Genomic DNA, 26,078 nt, shown 5'->3' on the forward strand with positions numbered 1-26,078 from the left:
TAAGCACTCAAAACTTTTCATTCATACACTTCTTCATTTTATTTTTTGTACGAATACTTGTGAGCACTAATTAAGAAGGCAAGATTTCAGAACTGAAACAAAGCACATGGAAATAAACTTGCTCCAAAGATGTGTATTTCAAGTAACTGAGGTATGTCATTATATATAACAAAAATACAATAGCATTGTGTACTGGACAGGTTCATCTATGAAACAGTTTACCTATATTATAATGTGTTACACAGTATAAGATACAAGGCATTTCTTAAGCTACTAAAAATGGCAATCAATGCTAGGAAGGCAGGCAGGTCCAAAGGATACTAAATTAATCTGGGATAGAAGCTTCTTATTATCCATGAACTGGCTTCAAGAAAACGTCCATGGACATCTGTTAGACTGCTACAAGGGATTATGATCTCCAAATGGTTAAAGAATTGCTGCTCAAATGTCAGATGTCCTGCTAACAATTTAATTAGAAACTTCTGAGTTCCCATATAAAGCCTAGTTTTAGAAAGGTCAAGTACAATCTTATTTGTATGGCTACTTGCTTTCTTAAGACTCAGAGAACAAAGCAAGAAAGAAAATGTCCATGCCAACATGGAGATTATGATTTAAATAAAAAGCAAGAGTCTATAAAAGACAAAAAGTAGACTGGAGGCACCTGGGTGGCTCAGTCAAACATCCAAATCTTGATTTCAGCTTAGGTCACGATCTCACAGTTCCTGGGATCAAGCCCCACGTTGGGCTCAATGCTGACAGCGTAGAGCCTGCTTGAATTGTCTCCCTCTCTCTCTCTCTGTACTCCCCCCACTCACGAGCATGCACTCTCTTTCCCTCTCTCAAAATAAATAAACTTAAAAACAAAAAAACATGGGAGGATTTCTGTTGAGAATATAGTGGAAGGTCCCCAACTGGTACAATCTGGACAGTTCAGTGCAATACAGTATTTTAAGAAGTGGTAATATTTTAAAAATCAAACTAAAAACACCATTGTAACAACATTCTTTTGCTTCTCCAAGATTTAATTACCTTACCTTAAATAATAAACCAAACTTGTCAACCATCCAAATTTTCTTTTGTGCCTCTTCTTCTGAGAGGCCATTTTCTACCATGGCCATAACGATGAGATTTGCAATTCCAAGAGCAGCCTGTCCAACAAAATATAAATTTTAAAATTAAAGATGAGGGTAAGGCACAATGCTTGAGTTACTTTATATATGAGGATTATGTGTTACGAGGAATATTTGGTTTATTCTTCTCTAGCAAACCACACAAAAGTTGATTTGCTATAATATTCTCTCTAATCATATTAAAAAAAAATTTTTTTAATGTTTTCTATTTTTGAGACAGAGAGAGACAGAGCATGAACGGGGGAGGGTTACAGAGAGAGGGAGACACAGAATCTGAAACAGGCTCCAGGCTCTGAGCGGTCAGCACAGAGCCCGACGCGGGGCTCAAACCCACAGACCGTGAGATCATGACCTGAGCCGAAGTCAGACGCTTAACCGACCGAGCCACCCAGGCGCCCCTCTAATCATATTTTAAATGATCTACTTTATAATAGAGATCTTCAATTCACACAAGATCGCAACAAAATGAAAAGGTCATTACGCCCCATTTGCCAATTCTAAAGGATGATGTTGATTTTAAACTCTAAAAGCTTACAAAAACTTACCTCTCCTGCTCCAAGAAATAAGATTTTGTGTTCTGAGAACGACTTCCCAATAACTTTTTGTGCTGCGAGAAGACCTGCTAAAGCTACTGCAGCCGTCCCTGTGTGGAAAAGAAAGATTTCTTAGAATAAAAAAGGGGCATGTTAAAAACGTTTAAAGAAAGTAGGGGGTCAAAAACCTAAGGTTTTCTTTTTGCTTTACCTTGAATATCATCATTGAAGGTGCAATACTTTTCTCGATATTTTCTCAAGAATCTGAATGCATTATGATTTCCAAAGTCTTCAAACTGAATAAGTGTGTTCTGTCCATATCTAAAAAGAGCAAAACCCATAATGGCTGTGTTGAAAATACCACCATTAGATAGCTTTTCTAATAGTCTTTATCATCCCATTTAAAAATAATGTATCCCTTAAATGGGCACCTGGCAATTTTCAGAGAGCCTGTGAAAAACTGGAGTCGAAAGGTAGAAATCTACTACTCATTCAGAAAAATTTATGAGGTGGACCTATGGGATAGTCACTGGCATAAACTATATCCAAGTGTTACCAAGCACATACAAGCATGAAATAACTTCCTAAAAAGAAAGGGATTTTACCTCTGAGTCTCATAAAGTATCTATTTGACACGTATATTCTCACTGTACTAGCAGTTAAACAGCAACACAGGAGAGTATATTAAGGAAGAGTTTATATTAAATAAGAAATTAAAAAATAATTTCTGGGGCGCCTGGGTGGCGCAGTCGGTTAAGCGTCCGACTTCAGCCAGGTCACGATCTCGCGGTCCGTGAGTTCGAGCCCCGCGTCAGGCTCTGGACTGATGGCTCAGAGCCTGGAGCCTGTTTCCGATTCTGTGTCTCCCTCTCTCTCTGCCCCTCCCCCGTTCATGCTCTGTCTCTCTCTGTCCCAAAAATAAATAAAAAAAATAAAATAAAAAAAAAATAATTTCTGGGGGTGCCTGGGTGGCTTGATCGGTTAAGCATCCGACTTCGGCTCAGGTCATGATCTCACGGTCTGTGAGTTCGAGCCCCACGTCGGGCTCTGTGCTGACCACTCAGAGCCTGGAGCCTGTTTCAGATTCTGTGTCTCCCTCTCTCTCTGCCCCTACTCTGTTCATGCTCTGTCTCTCTCTGTCTCAAAAATAAATAAACGTTAAAAAAAAAATTGTTTTTAAAAATAATTTCTGTACGAGTTCACTGGCATTCAAAAAAAAAGACATCAATCATCTTGGTGAGGTGGGGTAAGGGAAGGCTTGAAGAGGCGAGGAGACTTCATTTGGGCCCTGAAAGAACAAAAAGTAAAGAAGTAGGAAGAAAAACAACGTGTGTTTTGGTGAACCTGAATTGTCAACAATCAGGCTATATATTTCAGGGTTTATAGGAAAGAATAGGGAGAAGTTGGTTAAGGTAGGCTGGGGCCAGATAAGGGAGAATCCTAAATGCACAATCAGAGAATGGGACTTTGTTGTGTATCCAAGGTAAAATCACTGAAGGCCGCAGGGAAGGGAAGACCCCTGTTAGGAAGGACAGACGTGCCAGTGACGTGTAACACACACTGGTGTGTGGAGAAGCAGGAAGCAGCCAGGAGGCTACTATGGTATAAGGACAAGAGAATCTGAAGGAAAAACCACGGGAAGTTAAAGGGACAATTTTAAGACATTAGAATGAGCAAAAAGAACTTGATAAGGGCCACCTGGGAAGTCAGGGAAACGCCATTAAAATGCCAAAGCAATCTGGATGACTATGAAGGTACTATTTATTGACCAAGGTAGGGAAGTGAGGAGACAGGGAGGAGGTGGCAATTTCCGGGAAGATGAAACGTTTAGTTTTAGATATGTCAACTTTGACTAGGGAAAGGCATTAATTTTTAGTATCTTCTATGTACTAGCAATTTAAAAGGGAGGGCAGGGCTAGTATCATAAAGAGTTTGAACTTTACCCCAAAACAACAGGAAACTACTGAGAGATTTCAAGCAAAAGAATGACATGATGAAGTGCACATTTTTAAAAGATTAGCAGAGGGAGCCTGGGTGGCTCAGTCAGTTAAGCGGCCGACTTCGGCTCAGGTTATGATCTCCACGCTGGTGGGTTCGGGTCCCACGTTGGGCCCTGTGCTGACAGCTCGGAGCCTGGAGCCTGCTTCAGATTCCGTGTCTCCCTCTCTCTCTGCCCCTCCCCTCCTTGTACTCTGTCTTTCTCTCTCTCAAAAATTAAAAAAAAAAAAAAAAAAAATTAAAAAAAATAATAATAAAAGAGTAGCAGAGAGATAAGGTGGAGACGAAATGGAGAGGAGAGAAACTGAAGGAAGGTTTAGAAGCCTCCCGGAGAGAGATGAGGATGTGCAGAAAGGCTGTGGCAATGGAAAAGAGGAGACGTATCTCTGAGGCGTTTACGTGGTAGTACCACCTGGGTCTGAGGACTGACAGACACTATAGAGGGCTGATGGAGAAGGAGGGAAGAGTCAAAGATAAGAGCAAAAGCAAAGTTTTGGCCAGAGGGTAAATGTTGCTGCCATTAATAGAAGCTGGCTAAAGAGAAGACAGGCAGCTTGCTAAGGGAAGGAGTGGTTTTGGACACAAATATGAAGTAGCAACAAAATGTCTAGATGGGATGTTAGAAATGCAGGCCTCAGAGAGAGGTGGGACTAGAGGTAAGTTCAGGAGTCACATGCCTGAAGGTCATGGCTTACCTGACTGAAAGAGAAAAGAACTATGAATGTATCCCCACTTAGTAGAAGAGAGCAAGGAGAACCAGTACAGATGACAAAAGACAGAAAGAGGTGGGAGAAAGACCAAGTTAGGAAAGCCTTTCAGTAATCGAGAGAAGAGAGAATTTCAAAGATGAAGGAGTAGAAAACCTGGTCAGATGCTGCAGAGGTGGAGAGACAGGAGGAGCAATGGTCAACAAACTTACTATTCTTTTTTCAATGTTTATTTATTTGAGAGGGAAAGAGAGGGAGAGAGAGAGCGCAAGTAGGGGAGGGTCAGAGAGAGAGGCAGACAGAAGATCTGACAGCAGAGAGCCAGATGCTGGGCCCGAACTCATGAACCATGAGATCATGACTTGAGCTGAAGTCAAGTGCTTAACGGACTGAGCCACCCAGGAGCCCCAATTATCAGCAAATTATTTAAAAAATTTTTTTAACGTTTATTTATTTTTGAAAGACAGAGAGAATGAGCAGGGTTGGGGCAGAGAGAGAGGGAGACACAGAATCCGAAGCACGCTCCAGGTTCTGAGTTGTCAGCACAGAGCCCGACCCAGGGCTCAAACTTGTCAACCACGAGATCATGACCTGAGCTGAAGTCTGATGCTCAACTGGCTGAGCCACCCGCGCCCCAGATCAGCAAGTTTAAAACACAAAAGCTGCACGAGAGTCCCAGGAACGGTGCAAGTGAGCCCGGAGGCCAAGGGGTGGGAGAACTGGACAGGAGGGTCTGGCAGAAGCAGGGAATACAGACTTCCTACAGCAGGTCCGATAACTCAGGAAAGCAAGGCAGAGTATAAAGGGTGTCACCAGCATCAGAATCTAAGCAGGCAGAACAGAACCCAAATTCTCAAATATTTAATCTCCTTGTACCCATCTTCAAAAGAGATGAAGGAAAAGAAAACTGTGGTTCCTTTCTTTTATTAATTAAAGATTCTTCCATTTACTCAACCTTTTACAAAATACCTGTCAGTAATGGCTTTCATAAACTCATCAATCAGGTCATCATAGCGCTGTGATCGATCTCTTTTCTGATATAAGCCCATGTAAAACGGATCTTTTAAGAGTGCCTACAAAATAGACCAAATGTAAAAATAAAATCATTTTGTTACGTCACCAGTTTAAACATACTCTATAAGGCAAAAATTGCAAAATAAAAAAATTACTATCGTAATTTTTAAAAATTCATTACATTTTCTTCACGAATCTCTTAATAGGCTTAATTTACTGTTATCTGTATAAATATCAAAAGCACAGTTCAAGACAGACTAGCTTTAATCACAACATTTTCCCATCTTATATTATCTTCAAAAGAAGAATATAATAAAACTTTTGTTTTTTAAATATGAGAGAAAGATCAAAGGGGAAAAATTGTTTTACTCACTGGATTATCAGTTCCTACATCAATACACACAGGCAGGCATCTATCAGGTCGTATTCCAGCACAAGCTGTATACAAACAGAGTTTTCCTACTGGGATCCCCATTCCATACACACCCAGATCTCCAAGACCCAGAATTCTCTCTCCATCAGTCACCACAACGGCCTTAATTACAAAAAATACATATAAATTAAAAGTTGCCAAAAATGGGGTACTAAAGCATTTGAAAAAAAGAGTCTCTTCGTATATTTTCACTCTTTTAAAAACAAAATTGTTTCTTGATTAACTTCCAACATAAACCAACCAAGCATACTTAAAACTGGAGGACTTTAGAATCTAGGTATAAAAATGAGAATGAACTAGGTCTGATTTTCCTCTGTCTTTGGTTTAGGAACAGAATGCTTCTGACTGGAGAGTCAACTTATGTATCTTCACAAAGACTAAACCAGGGACAGGCAGGCAAACTTCGGACAGCAATTAACCAGAAGAGAAAATCAAGTTTAGAAATGAATATGCTACTCCCACATAATAACGTAGGCCAAACAAGAAAAACCTTAGCAACAGTGTGTGGGGGGCTGAGGGGAGATCTAGGATACAAAATATACCTACCAAGTTTTAAGATGATACTGTGAGTAATTATCTAACCAAATTTTTTCTAGATTACTACAACTAATAATTATTCATTAAAGATTATTTTGGTGAGGAAGACATGTTATAAAGGCAAGTAAGGTTACTGCCTATAATAAGCACTAAAGCCTACCAAAAGATCTTAATACGTCATCAGATTTTGTTTTATGAAAGACAGCCAGACTGATGAAAATTTCTATCTATTACAATTGAAACTCAAAGAGTTTTAGATTTGCTACGGATCTAAATCTACCTGGGATTTAGAAGAAAAAAGGCGTAGTAAATCCTCTCACCACCCACCAAAATGAAAGTTTTTTATGGCATTTAAGGTATTTTCTCTACCGGCAATAACATGAATTGAAACAGAAAAGGAATAAAAAGAAGGCAAGAAACACCAGTGGTAGTGACAGGTTCATAGCGTGAACTAGTTCCAATTTCTTTCCCAGGGTAAACTCCGTACTGGTCACCCATTTTGTATGTATTACTATCCTGATCTCCTCAGGGCACTAAATCTGCATGTATGTAAATGCAAAGTAAATCAGAGCAACAATGAAAACTGTTCTTGGAAATTCAGAGATAACTTACAAAGAAAGAAAATACATTGTGAAGAGGAAGGTTGTGCTATTAGTACCTTAACATGATTTTCTGGCCAGTTATCCACAATTGATCTAACATGACCTCTGTCTGAGATTGAAATAAATAATCCCCTGCAACAGAACAAAAACACCTTTGCATTTCACAACAGTTTTTTGCTTTCTACTAAGTTTTTGTTCATAATTGGAATATTTAGATATTGTAATAAAACATCAAGACACAGTATCATTTCCAAGCAGACTTTGCTAAATCACACTGGATTATTTTCAAACATTTTCAACTATTTCAAACTATAATTGCATTGCTCACACGGTAGCTGCAACAAAGATGATTATTATACGATTGATGGTGTTACCCAAGAAGGAATGTTTCCACATCTCATGTTCAAATAAACTCCAGACACCTCCAGAAAAAGGCAGTACAAAAATAAACCACTAATGCAGGAGAGCATAATAAAGCTACATACACTCTGATTCAAACTCACTAAAACTGAAAATTTGAAATATGAAGCAGCAGGAAGGGAGAGAAGAAAACTACAGTAAATAACTTCACACAAAAGAGGATGTCCTTGAAGCATTAGGAAAAAGTGAAAAGTTATTTTAAACACACAGCGTATTGTTATCCAATTGAGATAAATAATCCAGATTTTTAAAAGGAAAAGAGGTAGGGAGAAGGGGATGGGGGAGAAACATAGGTTGTAGAAAATGAGTCAGGCAGATGTGAGGGTCAACAGGTCCCCAGTGCCTTCAAACTGGTTCTTACACTTAACTTTCTCATTGGTACCTATCTCAGCTTTGGCATTACTAACCCATCTCAAATCAGTTTAAACAGTTTCTCAACTACAGCTGCTTAACAGAGTTGTCTGATGAACTTTTTAAAAAAATGCCAGGGGTCCCACCTCCAGAGATCCTGATTTAACTGGCCTGGAGTTTAGGTCAATTAAACAACCAAGATTTACTGATGATCTTCAATGCAAAAACAAAAAACAAAAAAACACTCCTGCAGCACTATACTGCATAATGGACACACAGTACCTGTCCTCACCCAAAAACCATGCTCTTTATGCTTCGAGTCCATTCTGAGTGCTGGGTACACATCAGAACCACAGCAAGAGCTTTTATGAAATACCTACACAGAGGCTCAACTCCAGATTGAATGAATCAGAATCTCTAGGGTGGGGCCTAGGCATCAGTATTTTTTAACTTTATCTTAATCCTTTAATCTGGATTGAGAAACACTATTCTAAATGAAAAAGAAATGTCAAAGAGCTGAACAGCTGGGTTAACATAAGAAATGCTTAAGACTTGGGGCGCCTGGATGGCTCAGTCAGTTAAGCGTCTGACTTCGGCTCGGGTCATGATCTCATGGTTTGTGAGTTTGAGCCCTGCGTCGGGCTCTGTGCTGACGGCTCAGAGCCTGGAGCCTGCTTCAGATTCTGTGTCTCCCTCTCTCTCTATCCCTCTCTGACTAGTGCTCTGTCTCTCTCGGTCTCTCAAAAATAATAAATGTAAAAAGAAAAAGAAAAAAAAGAAATGCTTAAGACTCATTAACTGATGGCAGCACATAGGACAGAACAAGACAATGCTTGTTCTCCAAGGGTCTTCCAGGGAATACCTGCAGCACCATCACCAACCACGGTCATTAAAATCCAGACCTCCAGACCTTTCTCTTTGTCAGCAGAATCTTGGGAACGGGAAGGAGAGGAAGGTTGGCATGGATCAACATTTTAAGTCCCACAGGTGTTCTGTATGCACATTAAGGTCTGAACGCCACTAGGCTAGATGAGGGGAGAGTGAAGGTCAATGCTATCCTGCACTGTCTGAATTTGTACATTTGTATCAACGTGTAAGCAGGACATGGGAAAGGTGTGAGGACTGAAGAAAAGGACAGGTTAGAGGAACATGACAAGAAAACACAAATTAATCAAAAATTTGTAAAGAATTGTTCCATCAGTTCCTCATCTGACCTTCTCAGCTGCTCTCTGAGAGGTGCTAGGATCCCTATTTCATATGAAAACAGATTCAGAAGGAGAAAGTGACTTATTAAAAGACTTAAGTAGATGCCCATTCCAGTACTCTTTCTACTTAAAATAGCTGAGGTGCCAGAACTATTTGAAATTAAAATTCGTACAAATTCTAAAAGAAAAAACAAACAACACAAATTAAAAAAAGAAAAAGAGAGAGAGAGAGAGAGAGAGAAAGAATCTCTTAATTTGGGCAGATCATCAAAATGATATTCATGATAATTCTGGAGAATCTGCCACGAAAATTAAGATTACATCCCCCCTTTTTTGGTACAGAAATGCACAGTTCTAACAACCAAAATAAGTTACAGGTTAGGAATGAATGTTGCTATTTCTACAAAGACAAAAGGTATCAACATGCTGGATTTTTATTAATCCCTTTTTGTCCAAATTAAGCTTTTGTGAGGTGGGAAGGTGGTTGACCTGAGACTGCATATATAAAAGAGAAATGTAAGAGGGGTTAGGGGGTGCAATTTTCCCTATACAATAATCTTTGCAAATACAGTTTTAAAAATAAGCCTTACTTAGGTCTTCTAAAGATGTGTCCATATTGGGAGCAGGCAAGACCGACTGTTGGTGTGTACACAATTGGCATCAGACTTTCGATATCATCTTGCAGAATTCTATAAAACAATTTTTCATTTCTTTCCTGTATTCCCATTATGTAGATGTATCTGAAATTAAGCACGTAAATAAGGTCTACATCAGTCAGCATTTATACTTAGAGTTCTGGCCTTTGAAAGTCATATGCAAACATCGAAAACTGAGGACTCCCCTCCCTGCCAGAAAACAAAACCCTGAATTATCACTGTTTAACACCCAGGACAAAGATTAACAAAAGTAAAAATGCACTTAAATTATAGATGCTGATGATGACAAAGGAGAAGAGGAGGAGGAGAACAGCAGAAACGACAGCTAACATTTACTGAACCCTTACTGAGAGTCAGGCTCTATACCAGGAACTAGAAATGCAAAGACTATCCTTATGGAACTAATGTTCAAAGTGACTAACATGTAAATACGGAAGCAAAATAAAGTGGCATTCATTCAAATATTTACTAAATACCATGTGCCAGGCACTATTTTGGACTCCCAGGATGTAAGAAGTGACCTCTGTCCTTGTGGAGTTATAATCCAATAGGCTTAATGGCATTATCAGGTCTATATAAAGCATAGAGGTAGCATAAAGGCAATGGTCAACTCATATACACATATAAACAATGGCTTTTCAAGAATAAAGTTTAGAAAACTGGAAAATGTTGGCCTGAAAAAAAAAAAAAACAGCGATGGGGCATCTCGCTCAGTCAGAAGAGCATGCAACTCTTGATCTTGGGGTCATGAATTTGAGCCCCATGTTGGGTGTAGAGATTACTATAAAAAATAAACTTAAAAATATTAAGTCGTAGATGCTTTTATTATTAAAAAAAAAAAAACAGTGGTCACCCTGAATTAAATATGTGTAAAACAGACGCATTACTTTTTACTCAAACTTGTTTCTCTTCCTGTTATCACCTGACCAAATGGGAATCCAAGATCCCATTCTTGATTTCTCCCTCTCTCACTCTACCTTACCCTAGTCTAATAAAGCAACAGCCCTACAGAGTCCACCTACTAAATAATTTTCAAATATATCTATTTCCCCCTCTCCACCCTCACCCCATCCAAGCTAGCATCATTTCTCACCTGGGCTACCTCAAGAACTTTCTTAACTAGTCTGTATACACACGGTTTTGCTCCCCTGCTCCAATCTAGTCTTCTCTTAAAAAATAACTCTTATTATTTCTATTCTCTTTGAATGCTTTCCAAACACCCATTAAATAGGCTAATGCTTCTAAACTAGTTAGCAACACCTGCGCCTACTTTCCAGCCACGTGTTCATACTGAACTTACTTCAGTTTCTCAAATACACCCATGTCTTACCTTGGTGTTGCTACATACAACGCAACTTCTGAACACCCCCTATGCATGCATAGTCCCTACTTACTCTCCCTGAATGCAGCTCAGGTGGCACTCTCTCCCTTGGTGCCCGTTCCCCTCCCCCACCACACAGACACAGATTTTCCTCTTTTCAGATCCCTTAATACCCTACTCCCTCCTCTGCAACTCTCACTCTACTTCCTGACTCTGTCTTCCCTCCAGCCTGGATGGTATCATGAGTTAGGGACTACTGCTTTATATACCTCTGTATCTCCAGTAACTAGCAAAGTAAGTGGAATATAACTGGTGTGCAAATATTTGGTGAATAATCAGGGAGAAGTGATTCTATTTAGAAGAGGAATAGTATTTTCTATGCAGCTACCACAGGCAGAAATAATACCAATAGGTAGAAGTTAAAGGGAAGGAGATTGCTCCTCAGCCCAGGGGAGAAAACAGACAAGACTGAGTAGCTCTGTGAAACAGACAGCAGAGACCTATCAGGCACTTGTGATTCACTTTCACCTCCATCTAAGTTTGGTCCCTCCTCTGAGTGCTCCATGCTGGATCTTGTCCTCACCTAGGACTACTACAGCTCAGAAATTCTGATTACCACTAAGGCAACCCTCTCCCCTGTGGCTAGCTATCCATTGCCCCCACTTCCCAGTTCTTTGAGAGATCTCTGGCTCCTGGATCCCTCTGTTTTCTCCCGCTCTATTAGCTCCTCCCTGGCTCCTCTTCTTTCCCCACTCTGGATCCCATGATCAAGCCTCTCACTCTGAACAAATCTTCACCATTTTGGAACACCCCTGTACCTTTATCACTGCACTCCCCTTCCACAGTGTCTGTCTTTTCCAGCCATGGACTCCCTGAAGGAAAGGGTGGAATTTCTCATTACTGTAGTTCTAGAGCTTAAAACAATGCCTGACACATAACAGCCCTGAATGAATACTAGCTGAATAAATTAATGTAGCATCTTCGCCAGCCCAGCAAACCCCAAACCTGAATTAAGTTACATTTCACCTTTTCCATGTAAAAATAACATTGCTGGGCAGAATGACATCAATACAAACAAGATTAAGCCACTAAGTCTTCAGGGCTTTCCCATCCCTTTAATCTGTCCTTGTTCAGCTACACTCTTTGGCTAAATGGCTATTCTAAACATTTATCACTTTCCTCACCAATTCTATTCAACCTTGGCCCTTTGAAATCTTAGCCACAACCTCCATATTTGACATCATAGAGAAAATCAAGGTCAACAAGGCAGGATGAGATCTCACAACCTCTGCCCTACCACCTGCATAGCTTATCCGTATTGTACCTGTAATTATCTTTGCTCTTGCCCCAGAAAATGACCTGTTCTTTTTTCTTGTCCAAGGCCAGCCTCTACCTCTGCCCTCGGCCCTACACTCTCTACCTCTGCACTCAACCCACTGTTCTCTCTTTGTACTTGACCCTATTCCCTCTACCTCTGTACTTTTCTTGTGCAAGGTCAGCCTCCACCTCTGTCCTCGACCTTATGCCTTCTACCTCTGCACTCAGTCCCATGCTCTCCATCTTTGCACTTGACTCTATGCCCCTTTCAGTTCTCTGGGATCTTGTTCTATCAATTACCCTTTCTTCTGGGCTCATTCCTCACAGCGTGAACACCTTCAACTTCCTTCTAGCTTGAAATATACCTCCTTAACCCCAAGTCCTGCTTTACTTACTGGTGAGAAACCACTCTCACCAGTCATCAAATAATAATCTCCTGTACTTAACAAACCCAGAAGATATTTTTAATTCTGCATTCAGACTGATCCCTCTACCCATAATATTTTGCCCTTCTTTCTCATTTTGCCTGCCACATGTAATATACTGTTTAAAACACACCTCAGGAATCACTTCCTCCAGAAAACTTTAATGGATTCCCCAAATCTGGCTAGGAGTCCCTATTTTGTGCTTTCAGAATGTTCTCATAATGTACCTTTTTCTCACTGTCCTGCACACAGTAGTATAGAGTACAATGACCGTCACAGTATAATATCTATTGATGAGCTCCTAGAAGGCAGGGCTGTGTATTACTGGGGTGACAATACATTCTAGTTTTCCTGGGACAGTTTCAGTTACTCCGCTTTTTCACTCCTCTGGATTGGATGATATATTATATGGTAACCTACCTTTTACCTACTTTACACTCTCAGTGGCCAGTACAGTGGCAAACACAAAGTAGATGATTAATAAAAGTGTTGAATAGAAAGGATACAAGTCAGATAATAGCTTTTGTTTCTAACATTCCATTCAAGTCTGAAATGCTCTGTGATTTTAAGCTTAAAAATAGATTTCTGCTAACTTTTACAATAGCAAACACAAACATTCAGTGAAATAAAGGAAACATAATCATTATAAAAATAATAGTTAACTGACTAAAATGCAAACTTCATCTTGAGACTACATATATTCCATATGCAATAATAACCATAATGCTCCCAATTTTTCTGATCAGGACATCAATAAAAAAACCAAACATCTGAGGCACCTGGGTGGCTCAGTCAGTTAAGCATCCGACTTTGGCTCAGGTCATGATCTCACAGTTCGTGGGTTTGAGCCCTGCATCAGGCTCAGCACTGATGGTGTGGAACCTGCTTGGGATTCTCGCTCTCTCCTGGCTTTCTGCCCCTTCCCCACTTGTGCTTTCTCTCATAATAAAATAAACTTAAAACAATTATCTCCTTTAAAAAAAAAAAAAAACGAAACATCTAATCAACTCTTACTTTTCCAAAGGACTATTCATTTTTTTCACGTTTTTATGAAATCGTAAAGCTTGAATATCTTGTGTCTCTATTTTGGGAGGTAGAAGTCCTTGGAGACCAAGCATTTGTCGTTCTTGTAATGTAAACGCCATTCCCTACAAAGGAGAAAAGGATTAAAAATTATTGCTTACTGAGGTTGCAATGGTGCTATCTATCCAACAAAATGTAATTTCAATGTAAGTTTTTAAAAAATAAGTAAGATACCATTTTGCCCAGACTGTCATAAGTATTTAAGATTGATCATCTCTAGTATCAGTGAGGGGGTGGTAAAAGAGTTATTCTCACATACCATTGCTAGAAATATAAACAGGTTTAAGCTTTTTAGAAGACAACTTAAAAACATTCTTAAATTTTATTGCACATACTCTACAAGAGAGCAATTCTACTTCTAGACAGCCATTGTAGAGAAATAGTCATACATAAAGAGGCATATAAAAAAGATTCGTTATAGTACTGTTTCTAGTTCTCTTGACTATTACAAACTAACTAAAAGCCCATGAATTATGGAACAGTTAAGGAACCTATGGTATTTCCTGGTATGGAAAACACAGATCTCCAATTATGTAGTACAAGTATCTCCCAGACCCATAGTTAAGAAAAAAAAAAAGCAAGTTTCAAATCAAACACATTTACTGTTAACTGTTATATTCAGGAACCCCCCATAAAATAAATCATATACACAGATCCATACATACATTAGAAATGAAATTAACAGAATACAGCTTAAAAGAACACAAACCAAACTGATAACAGAAGCTCCTTCCACTAGAAAGCAGTGAGGCTGAGTTGACAAAGAGCAAGCAGGGAATGATACTTAGGAAAAAATTAACCTATGTCATATGAAAATCTTTTTCAATTTCTGATATTCAGCTGTGTGTTAACTTCTTTTTATCAAAGTGATGTCTGTAAAAACGCCAGAGTAAGGACTTCCAAAAATCTTTTCATCCATAAAAACAACAAGAATACTGGCCAAATGACCAGAATAAACTTTTTCAGAATTCTGGAAACTAACCAAAGGCCTCAGCAATCAGGGAACATTATATTCAAGAGAAGCAGCTGAATTTTCATAAGAAAAGCAGGATTCATGACATTTTTATTTCCCTTATTCCTATGTTTCCCTCCCCAGCTCCACAGAAGCCTAGGAAACAGCAATCACTATGAAATAATCGCTTTGAAAAATAGAGTCTAGTGGTTGGAGATTTTTCTACAGCCCCATCCCCAGGAAAGCTGCCATTATTTCAGTGGAAGACCCCACTTGCAAATCTGTCTTTATTTAACCTTATATGGAGCTCACCCAGTGTGAACAGCTTTTTCTCCAGAAGAGTGTCCTGAAAACAATCTGAGGCAATTATTTAACATGGCGGCTGCCTAAGGCAGTAGATAACAGCTGAGGAAACAACAGGCTAACCAAAAAACTGAAAAGGAGAAGCTGAAGAACAAAATGTCCATGGGGTGGGAGTGGGGGCAGTGGTTGAAAAGCTTGACATATTCGTAAGAATCTAGAAGGTCATCATGCACAAACTGTAGGCAAGTCCAGGAAGGATCTGAGAAGGCCCTTAGCTCCCATCTCTGGCTAACCTGGAGGCTCCATGTAAGCAGGAAATAAAGGCTAATGTGTAGTTGTAACCTGCCTGAACACTAAAGACACACTCCAACATGTACACTGAGCCCTTAGGTATTTAAGTCTCTGTCTAATCATTAGTTGACTACTTAGCTAATGATGCAGACTTTAGTGGGCCTAACAAACAAGAATAAGGACTTTAAAGAAGTAGTTCAATTATATTTCACACGCAGAAAAAAAATTAGTTCAGAAATGTCACTAAATAGACAACAGCAACATAACAAGCCCTGGGAGGAATATCTGGTTTCCAGAGCAGCCACATTCTTTAATATGTCCAGTTTTCAACAAAAATTATAAGGCATACACAAAGACAAAGTCTGGCTTATACACAGGAAAAAGGGTACCTCATAGAAACTGTCCCTGAGGAAGCTCAAACATTGTACTAATTAAACAAAGACTCTAGTTATTTTGAATATATTCAAAGAACTAAAGGACACCACATCTAAAGAAGTAAAGGGAAGTAAGAGAATGATACCTCACTAACTACAGAATATCACTGAAAAAATAGAAACTATAAAAAAGAACCAAACATAGATGTTCTGGAATTGGAAGTACAGTAACTAAAATAAAGTTCAGAGGGGTTAAGCAGCAGATTTGAGCAGGTGGAAGAAAGAATCAGCAAACTTAAAGATAAGTCAATTGAGATTCTCCAGTTGAGAAACAGAAAGAAAAATCAATGAGTAAATATGAACAGAGCTTCAGAGACTGGTGGGACACTATTAAGTGTGCCAACATATGCATAACAGGAGTCCCAGAAGGCAAGGAAAGAAAAGGACAAAAGGATATTTGAGGAAATAATGGCCAAACGCTTCTCAAATTTGATGAGAAACACGAACCCTAGAAGAAACACATATCCTAGAAACTCAACAGCTCCAATCAGAAAAAATGCAAAGAGATCGATACCTAGCCACACATATTCAAACTGTTGAAAGACAAGGACAAAAGAAGAAACTTGAAAGCACAGAGAAGTGACTCATCATGTACAGGGGATCCTTAAAAAGAGGAACAGCTAATTTCTTATCAGAATCCACAGAGGCCATAAGGCAGTAGGATGACATATTCAAAGTGCTGAAAGAAAAAATACAAAACAAAAACGTGTCAACCAAGAATTTCTAAGTCTTTACAAAATTATCCAAAACTGAAGGAAAAATTAAGATACTTTCAAATAAAAATAGAGAACTCATTGCTAGCAGGCCTGTCTCACAAGAAATACCAAAGACAGTCCTTTAAGCTAAAATGAAGACACTAGACAGTAACTTAAATCTACTTGAAGAAATAAAGAACATGGGTAAGATAATCATACAAGTAAATATAAAAGTCAACATAGGGGCTCCTGGGTGGCTCAGTCAGTTGACCATCCAACTCTTGATTTCGGTTCAGGTCCTGATCTCATGGTCGTGGGACTGAGCCCCACACTGGGCTCTGCACTGAACTTGAAGCCTGCTTAGGACTCTCTCTCTCTCTCTCCCTCTCTGCCCCTCTTCCTCGTGCTCTCTAAAATAAAATTTTAAAAATGTTTTAAAAAAAGAAATAAATATAAATCTGTATTGATGATCACACAATGCATAAGCACATGCTTTGTATGACAAACCAGCACTGAAGGAAAGGACAGAACTATACAGCAACAGCTTTTGTGTACTATTAAAATTAAGTTGGAATCAAACTGAACTAAGTTGTTATAAAGATGATAATTGTGATCCCCAGGGCAAACCACTAAGAAAACAACTCAGGAAAAGGCAGTAGAAGAAATGACAAGGGAATTAGATTGGTATACTTGAAAATATCAATTTACCACAAAGGAAGGGAACAATGGCAGAACTGAGGGACAAAAAAGACATTTAGAAAACAAATAGCAAAATGGCAGACTAAACTGTATCTTATCAACCATTAGATAATGTCAATGGATTAAAATCTACAATAAAAAGGCAGGGATTGGCAACTTTATGCTGTCTATAGCAAAAATACAATTAGGTAGAAAGTTAAAAGATGGAACACAATATACCATGTAAACAATAACCCAAACAGATTTTGAAATAAACACTGTTACTAGCGAAGGACATTTTATAATGACAAAAGGGTCAATCCATTAAGAAGATATAACAATTACAAACATATATACATTTGTAAAAGAGGTCCAGAATACTTGAAGGAAAAACTGACAGGATCCAAGGAAGAAAGACAAGTTGGAGACTTTAATACCTTGCTTCCAATAATGGAGAAAACACCTACACAGAAAATCGGCCAAGAAAATATAAGACCTGAATAACACTATAAAGCAACTAGACCTGACAGACATGTATGGAACCCTCCACACAACAGGAGCAAAATAAACATTCTTCAAAACAAGCGCACATGGAATATTCTCCAGGACTGTATGTTAAACTATAATTATAAGTCTCCATAAATTTTAAAGGATTTATGAAATCATCCAAAGTCTGATCTCCAACCATAATGCAATGAGATTAAAAATCAATAATAAAAGGAAATTTGGGGAATTCACAAATATTTGGATTTTAAACAACAAACTCATAAATGACTAACTGATCAAAGAAGAAATCACAAAGGAAATTAGAAGATATTCTGAGATGAATTAAAACACATATACCAAAGCAAACCAAACAACCACACACACCAAAACTTAGGACTTAGGGAATGCACCAAAAGCAATGTTTAGAGGGAAATTTAGAGCTGTAAACACCCACATTAAAAAGGCAGAAAGATCTCAAATCAATCATCTAAGCTTCTACCTTAAGAAACTAGGGGGGAGAGAAAGAGCAAACTAAACCTGAAGCAAGGAGGAAGGAAATATTAAAGATTAGAGCAAAAATAAGTGAAATAGAAAATAGAAAAACAACTGGAAAAATAAATCAGTTAACCCAAAGGTTGGCTCTTTAAAAAGATCTATAAAACTGACAAAGCTTCAGCTATATTGGAAAAAGAGAAAAGGGAGAAAACTTAAATCCCTAAATCCTTTGCAACTCATGTTTCTCCTTGTAAGATTTCACCTAAGGCTGGGAAATATAAAAGATGTAAAACCCAAACTATCACTCTTACTTTCTTTTCCAACTCTAGCACAAGACAAAAGTGGAAAAGCTAAACTTTATTTATTTTGAAAATTATTTATTTATTTAAGTAAGTAATCTCTGCACCCAGCGTGAAGCTTGAACTCATGATCCCAAGATCAAGAGTCACATGCTCCGCCGACTGAGCCAGCTAGTCGGCTCCCCTAAACTTTAGCCGACCCTAAACTTTAGATTTAAATGAATTAATGAGTTCACTTAAAAGTGCCTATCCTAGTGCCAAAGACAAATGAGTTGGCTATACAAGGTGTCATTGCCTATCTCTTATCTAGGTTTAAGGGACACTCAAAAGCATTTTATTTATAATGCAGGGTAGAAGTTAAAATGATTTAAAACATTTTTATATGTTGAGTATTTACGTTAATAGTTGATCAAATGCCTACCTTTTCTAGCCTGGTATTAATAAGTGAAGCAAGTCTGCAAAGACGACATTAGCTTAAAATGAATGCCTTGATTAGTTCTTTAACAGTCAGCCTCTCCCTCTCCATTCCTCAATGCCACCTGTTCCACCAAGTCTGCCCTTTTCTCATCTATGCAACAGCAATACCCTGCCAATTAACACAGTAGAAGTGTACCTCCTTTGACCAATCCTGAAAGATCCCCTGAGCTTTTTCCTTTAGACACACCTAGTTTTCTCACATAAGTCAATATTGATAAAAATCTGTTAACTAGACTTGAGTGTTGCAAGTAAACACTGGGGAGACATAAAAGGCCCCTTCTATATCTTTCCTTCCAAATACAATCAGAATAATGTTAGGTTTTAGGAAATTACCAAATACCTACTTATAAAACTGATAACTAGTAACTAATGATTCATAATGTCAAAATTGAAAATTATATTCAATAATAGGGTCATGGCTAACTAAATTACAAAACATCCCCTGGAGGGGGTAACTCACATTTATAAAGCATTTACAGTGCCTAAAGTAGCTTTAGAATTTTCCTTTTTCTCCACAGCAGTCTAGATAAAGAAACTGTAGGTATAACCTTACACTGAAGATAACACAGCATGTAAGAGTCAAGGGGGTCTCTCTTTAGTCTTAATGATTCCAAATCTATCTACTAAATTATGATGCAGCCATATATAAAAGGCTTACAAAGCATCATGGAGATTATTTATAATATACTCTTCCCAGCAGTAAAATGCCATATAAAATTATATACTACAATCTTAAAGGTAAATATACTTCTAAGGGGATTTGGCAAAATAAAAACAGATGATGTACTGGGGTAGTAGGAATGCAATTTTTCATTAGTCATAATATGATTATTATTTACACAAACAATAAAAATTTGAATTAGTTTACATATTAGACATATAGCCAGGGGAAGTTAAAATAAAAACAAACAAAAACCCTCACAGAACTAATAACCATAAAGCCAGAGCTCCAGGTACAAAACTGGGAAGTGCAAACTTCCTACAACAAAGGATGCAGAAATGAGTTTCAAAAAATTATCTAGAAAGTTAGCCAATCAGTCAGATCAGCCAAGCATCTGACTCTTGCTTTTGGCTCAGATCATGAATTTGCAGTCTGTGGAATGAGCCGCCTGTCAGGCTCTGAGCTCACAGCATAGAATCTGCTTGGGATTCTCTCTCCTTCTCCCTCTGCCCCTCCCCTGCTTGTGAATCTCATTCTCTCTCTCTCTCTCTCTCTCTCTCTCTCTCTCTCTCTCTAAGTAAAATTTAAAAAATAAATAAGTAAATAAATAGCCAAATGAGCATGAGGACAGAAGGAGAAATCCAATCTTACACTTGCACAGCCTTTTGAAGGTTTCAGGATATTGAACCAGCCCTGCATCCCAGGTATAAATCCCACTTGGTCATGGTGAAAACAATTTTTAATGCTTTCTGAACATTTCAAAATGCTATATTACCTAATGATTTAAGGGGGAAGACTTGGGTCTGGAGAGGTTAAGTGAAGAGCCAAAGTTTCATGGCTACCAAATTCAAATTAACACCTAAAGTCCTGCTTATAACCTAGCACAGTGACGTTCACTGTCCTTTAAAGTATAAGGACTTTGGGGCGCCTGGGTGGCTCAGTTGGTTGGGCTTCCAACTTCAACTCAGGTCATGATCTCACGGCTTGTGAGTTCAAGCCCCGCATCAGGCTCTGTGCTGACAGCTCAGAGCCTGGAGCCTTCTTCGGATTCTGTGTCTCCCTCCTTCTCTCTATCTCTCCCCTGCTCATGCTCTGTCTCTCTCTTCTCAAAAATAAATAAAAACAGGGGCGCCTGGGTGGCTCAGTCGGTTAAGCGTCTGACTTTGGCTCAGGTCACGATCTCACGGTATGTGAGTTCGAGCCCCACGTCGGGCTCTGTGCTGACTGCTCAGAACCTGGAGCCTGTTTCCGATTCTGTGTCTCCCTCTCTCTCTGACCCTCCCCTGTTCATGCTCTGTCTCTCTCTGTCTCAAAAATGGATAAACGTTAAAAAAAAATTAAAAAATAAATAAATAAAAACATAAAAAAATTATTTAAGTATAAGGACTTTAAAAAACTTCATAAAGGGGCGCCTGGGTGGCGCAGTCGGTTAAGCGTCCGACTTCAGCCAGGTCACGATCTCGCGGTCCGTGAGTTCGAGCCCCGCGTCAGGCTCTGGGCCGATGGCTCGGAGCCTGGAGCCTGTTTCCGATTCTGTGTCTCCCTCTCTCTCTGCCCCTCCCCCGTTCATGCTCTGTCTCTCTCTGTCCCAAAAATAAATAAAAAATGTTGAAAAAAAAAATTAAAAAAAAAAAAAAAAAAACTTCATAAAGAATTTCATATTCATACCAGAATAGGCAAATCTATAGGAAGAGAAAACAGATTAGTGGCTGCCAGGGGCTGAGGAGGGGAAAGGGGAAATGGGGAGTGACTGCTGAATGGGTTCTGGGTTTCCATTTCCGGTGAAGGATGCATGACTCTGAACGTACTTAATGTGGCTGACCTGTCAATTTTAAATGGTTAAAACTGTAAATTGTACACTATTTACCACACTGAAAAAGTCTTACAGACATAATAACAGGTATGCTTTTAGTAGACAGTGATTCCAGAATTCTTAAAAGATTACAATCTTTTTTGATTTATTTTTTTAATTGTCCAATTCATCCTTTCAATTTCTGGGATGTGTTTTTATTTTTTTAAGTTTATTTATTTATTTTGAGAGAGAGAGAGATAGAGACAGAGAGAGAGAGAATTCAAAGCAGGCTCTGGACTTAGTGCAGAGCCCAATGCAGGGTTCAAACCCATGAACCCTGATTTTGTGACCTGAGCTGAAGTTTGATGGTTAACTGAGTCACTCAGGCGCCCTGCTGGGATGTTAAAAGATTACAATCTTAAAAGAATTCAGTACTGCCTTATATTACTATTTTATTAATCGCAGCAGCAACATACTCTTAAGACATTTAGTCTACAATGTTTGAAGCACATGCCTGATTTCTTTTAAGTCCCCAAGGACTTCATGACCGTCAAATTGGGAATCACAGTCTATGTTCCTTCTTAAACACACACAACAAAATAACTCTTCCTGATGCTTACAGGGCTTCCAAAAGTGATCTTTCAATGAGATAACCATACAGATGCTATCCAACCTGAGAGATTTCAGAGGGCCAGAACATTAGATTTTATTTTCTGTACAGAAGTACTGTAATGCATTTTAGACTACCCTCCTCCTTAAAATTAATTTGCCACTTAATGTATTTTATAAATTTCTTATAATCTCCTCACAGTACATTTTAAATAGTTTCTGTAAGGATAAAAATAAAATAAAACCAACATACTTAGCAACTGTTTACTGTACTCATGGCATCGTAAAAAATTTAAGAAATTTTGAATGGTCCCTATCCCCAAAGGAACCTGAAATATAGTTAGGAATATAAATTCATGAAAACGCAACTACCATCAACTACTTCAAGGACAGCTTAAGAGATGAAAGGAAGCACGCAGCAACATATATTGATTACTTGCCACAGGAACAGGAAGATAAAAACTGCTACAGGGTTTCAGAGAAAGGAGAGATTATTCCAGTCTATGGTGGTATGCTCTACAGGAGAACTGGATTTGAGTGAGTTGCATCTTGGAGAGCAAGCAAGATTTGGGGAAGTGAGGCCAAAAAAAAAAAAAGAGGATTAGAACATCCCTCATTAAGCTTCATTTAATTCACCACTGCCTACAGAATTCTCATTTCTGTGCAAGGTACCAAAAATGCAAAGATAAGGCGCTCTGCGTGACCCTCGATCAAATTTCCTCTTGCAGGCCTGAAATCCTTCAGAACATACACTGTACAATTAATTATGCCCAACCCCCACCAGAGGAAATAAACGGGACTGGCAAATTTCTGATGACCATTGTTTTAAAATAAATCGCAACTCAATCTGCATGCACCCTTCCCAAGAGGTAACTCTCACATATTACAATAAATCTAATGTATCCTCTTACAAGCTTTCTGTAAGAAATCTTTTTTCAGAAGTATGTGTATTTCCTAATTAATATCACCACTGAAAAATAGAAAGGGACTTGCCCACTGAACACACTTTGGGTACAGAATTATGGCAAGACTAGGTATCAATAATGCCTGCCACTTCTGCCCCAAGAGTTGTAAAGAGGGTCAGAAGTCTCCCCACTCTGAAGTAGCACTATGAGATTACTGGGCAAAAGCACTTGTACACAATGATTTGTGTCCAAAAAGCTGGTTGGAGGTATGGTAGGGGTGGACATTAGATGAAATTTTATTTTACAATTTTGACTCCATCTTCCAAGGGCTCAATTAGATTGGTCCAGGGAAGTACCTGATTTGAGCTGGGTAAATCTAAATATCCCACCCTGGCTAAAAGTCCTGGCTACACTGCTATTTTAGGGATTTTTTTCAGCTGAAACTAGGAAATAAAGTCAATCTTTTTCTGGTGGTAGAAGTTGTGAGGGGTGAAACTGGGAGCCATAATGCAGCCACGATTCTTGCCACATGGAGAAAAGGGAAAAGTCATGCAGAAAAAGCAAATACCTCTGAATACTTTTAGGATAAAGCTACAAAATACAAAAAGTTCATACTTTATCAGTCTGAAATATATCAAACCTCTTCCAGGAAGAGAGAAAATGTTATGTTAGTATTAAAGTTACTAGCCTTGTTTGTTCTTGGGTTCAACATGAGTGGCTTGCCTTTCTCTTTTATGTGCAAATGACGACATGCCAGAGTACAAGGAGCGGCAACTACTCTGATCCGGGACAACATCTTTCCTTTCACCTGGGAAAAAAGAAGCAAATAAACTTTTCAGAGAACTGCATGCACATCAGGTATCAGTTTTCAAAAGCAGATATAGAAAGCCTAATTTTCCACACTTGATAAAGCTTTTTCAAAGTACATTTATGTTTCTACAGGTTGCAACGGTTGTAAAAGAGTAATAGTTGGGTGAAGACAAAGACTGACAACACTCTAAGTCCCTGGTTACTCATCATTGCCATTTTGTATATACGGTACACTACAAAATGTGCTAAACACTTATTCTTTTTCTAATCTACCCAAGTGTGACAAGGTATGTATCTCCCATTTATGGGACCAAAAAATGGAGAGATTAAGAAACAAGGTAACATCTAGTAAACATGAGTTCCATGTAAATGGGTGTGGGAGTCTAGGCTGAAGGTGGAAAAGTTAAGTAACAGAAAAGCCTGGAGCATAAACATTTAGAGGAAGAGAAGCTATTCAAATTCTTAACCTAGGGGCACCTCGGTGGCTCTGTCGGTTATGAGGCCTACTTCTGCTAGGCTCAGGTCGTGATCTTGCAGTACATGAGTTTGAGCCCCTCCTTGGGCTCTGTGCTGACAGCTCAGAGCCTGGAGTCTGCTTCGGATTCTGTGCCCCTCCCCTGCTCACACACACTCTCTCTCTAAAAAATAAACATTTAAAGAAATGAAAAAAAATAAACCAAAAAACAAACAAATTCTTAACCTAGATGTAGGTTAAGAATTTCTCTCTGCCCCTCCCCTGCTCACACACACTCTCTCTCTAAAAAATAAACATTTAGGGGCGCCTGGGTGGCTCAGTCGGTTGAGCGTCCGACTTCGGCTTAGGTCACGATCTCGCGGTCCGTGAATTTGAGCCCCGCGTCAGGCTCTGGGCTGATGTCTCAGAGCCTGGAGCCTGCTTCCGATTCTGTGTCTCCCTCTCTCTCTGCCCCTCCCCCGTTCATGCTCTGTCTCTCTCTGTCTCAAAAATAAATGTTAAAAAAAAAAAAAAATTAAAAAAATAAACATTTAAAGAAATGAAAAAAATTAACCAAAAAACAAACAAATTCTTAACCTAGATGTAGGTTAAGAATTTCTCTCTGCCCCTCCCCTGCTCACACACACTCTCTCTCTAAAAAATAAACATTTAAAGAAATGAAAAAAATAAACCAAAAAACAAACAAATTCTTAACCTAGATGTAGGTTAAGAATTTCTCTCTGCCCCTCCCCTGCTCATACACACTCTCTCTCTAAAAAATAAACATTTAAAGAAATGAAAAAAATAAACCAAAAAACAAATTCTTAACCTAGATATAGGACTTCAATGTACTAATATTAGTATAATACTATACTTATTTTTATGTAATAATTATATATTATGTGTTATGGATTATGTAATGTACTAAATATTTTTTGTTTTCAAAAACCCTGTTATTTAACATAGAAAAACATGCAAATTGGCTAGAAAACATGTTTTTACCCTTTCCTGTCCATCACAAACACATGGGAATTTTTCAAAATGGAAAATTCTACATACTACATTAAACATTAAATGATACGAATATAATAGATTCTTCTGCATATCAATTCTCCCACCAAAAATCAACCTGCAATGCCCATTTATCATAATTATTACAAATCATTGCAATGATCCCGCAATAAGTTCTTAGTGGAATTTGTAGTTTTTGAGAAATCAAGGGTTTGTATGGGGGGGGGGGTGCAGCAAACCGTTTACATTGGGATTATTTTTTAAGTGAAGTGAAATTCACATAACAAAATTTGCCATTTTCAAGTGAATAATTTGAAGGTATTTAGAAAAGCTATTATGTTGTGCAACCCCACATCTAGTTCCAAAATATCACTATCCCGGCAGAAAACACTGTACCCATTAAGCAGCTTTTCCCCTCCCCCAGTGCCCATAAACCACCAATCTGCTTACTGTCTTTATGGATTTACCTATTCTGGGTATTTCATATAAATGTAGTGTATAAGTACGGCCACAAAAACAAGAAATCTATATAAGAACATCAAAAATCATGAGAGATGGGGATGGGGGGATGGGAGGATAGGACAGATGTTTAAAGGTACAAACCTGTAGTGACATTCTTAAGAGATAGTAACTCCTAGAGATCTAATACATGATATAGTGAATATAGACAACAATACTGTATTATAATCATCACACTTGCTAGGAGACTACATCTTAATTGTTTCAACCACCAAAGAGAAATGATATAACATTAGAAGCAATAAATATCACTACAATGGCAATCATACTACAATATGTAAATATATCAAATTAACATGTTGTACATCTTAACTTTATACAGTGTTTTATGTCAAATATACTTCAATAATAATAGTAATAAAGAATTACAAGAGATATACAACAAAATAATTGGGCCACTTTAAAAAGTTAATGTCCTGAAAGACAAACACTAAGGAACTACTGCAATTCAAAGAAGACTAAACATATGACAACT

General features: G+C 38.4%; 1 protein-coding gene across 2 annotated transcripts in view; it reads right to left on the bottom strand.

The window, feature by feature from the left end:
• ME2 (malic enzyme 2) overlaps positions 1–26,078 on the bottom strand; it is a 54,734-nt gene that overhangs the window by 23,017 nt on the left and 5,639 nt on the right. For both annotated transcript variants that reach the window (XM_058692063.1, XM_058692064.1), the window contains exons 2-10: positions 23,498–23,617; positions 13,664–13,797; positions 9,521–9,670; positions 7,011–7,086; positions 5,756–5,917; positions 5,338–5,441; positions 1,875–1,984; positions 1,676–1,773; positions 1,035–1,148 (exon numbers count right to left, since the gene is read on the bottom strand). In XM_058692063.1, coding sequence (XP_058548046.1) covers positions 1,035–1,148; positions 1,676–1,773; positions 1,875–1,984; positions 5,338–5,441; positions 5,756–5,917; positions 7,011–7,086; positions 9,521–9,670; positions 13,664–13,797; positions 23,498–23,605 — 1,056 coding nt within the window. In that variant the 5' untranslated portion in view covers positions 23,606–23,617. The remainder of the gene's footprint in view (positions 1–1,034; positions 1,149–1,675; positions 1,774–1,874; positions 1,985–5,337; positions 5,442–5,755; positions 5,918–7,010; positions 7,087–9,520; positions 9,671–13,663; positions 13,798–23,497; positions 23,618–26,078) is intronic.

The sequence above is a fragment of the Neofelis nebulosa genome, chromosome 11 (assembly GCF_028018385.1).
Source record: "Neofelis nebulosa isolate mNeoNeb1 chromosome 11, mNeoNeb1.pri, whole genome shotgun sequence".
NCBI lineage: Eukaryota > Metazoa > Chordata > Mammalia > Carnivora > Felidae > Neofelis > Neofelis nebulosa.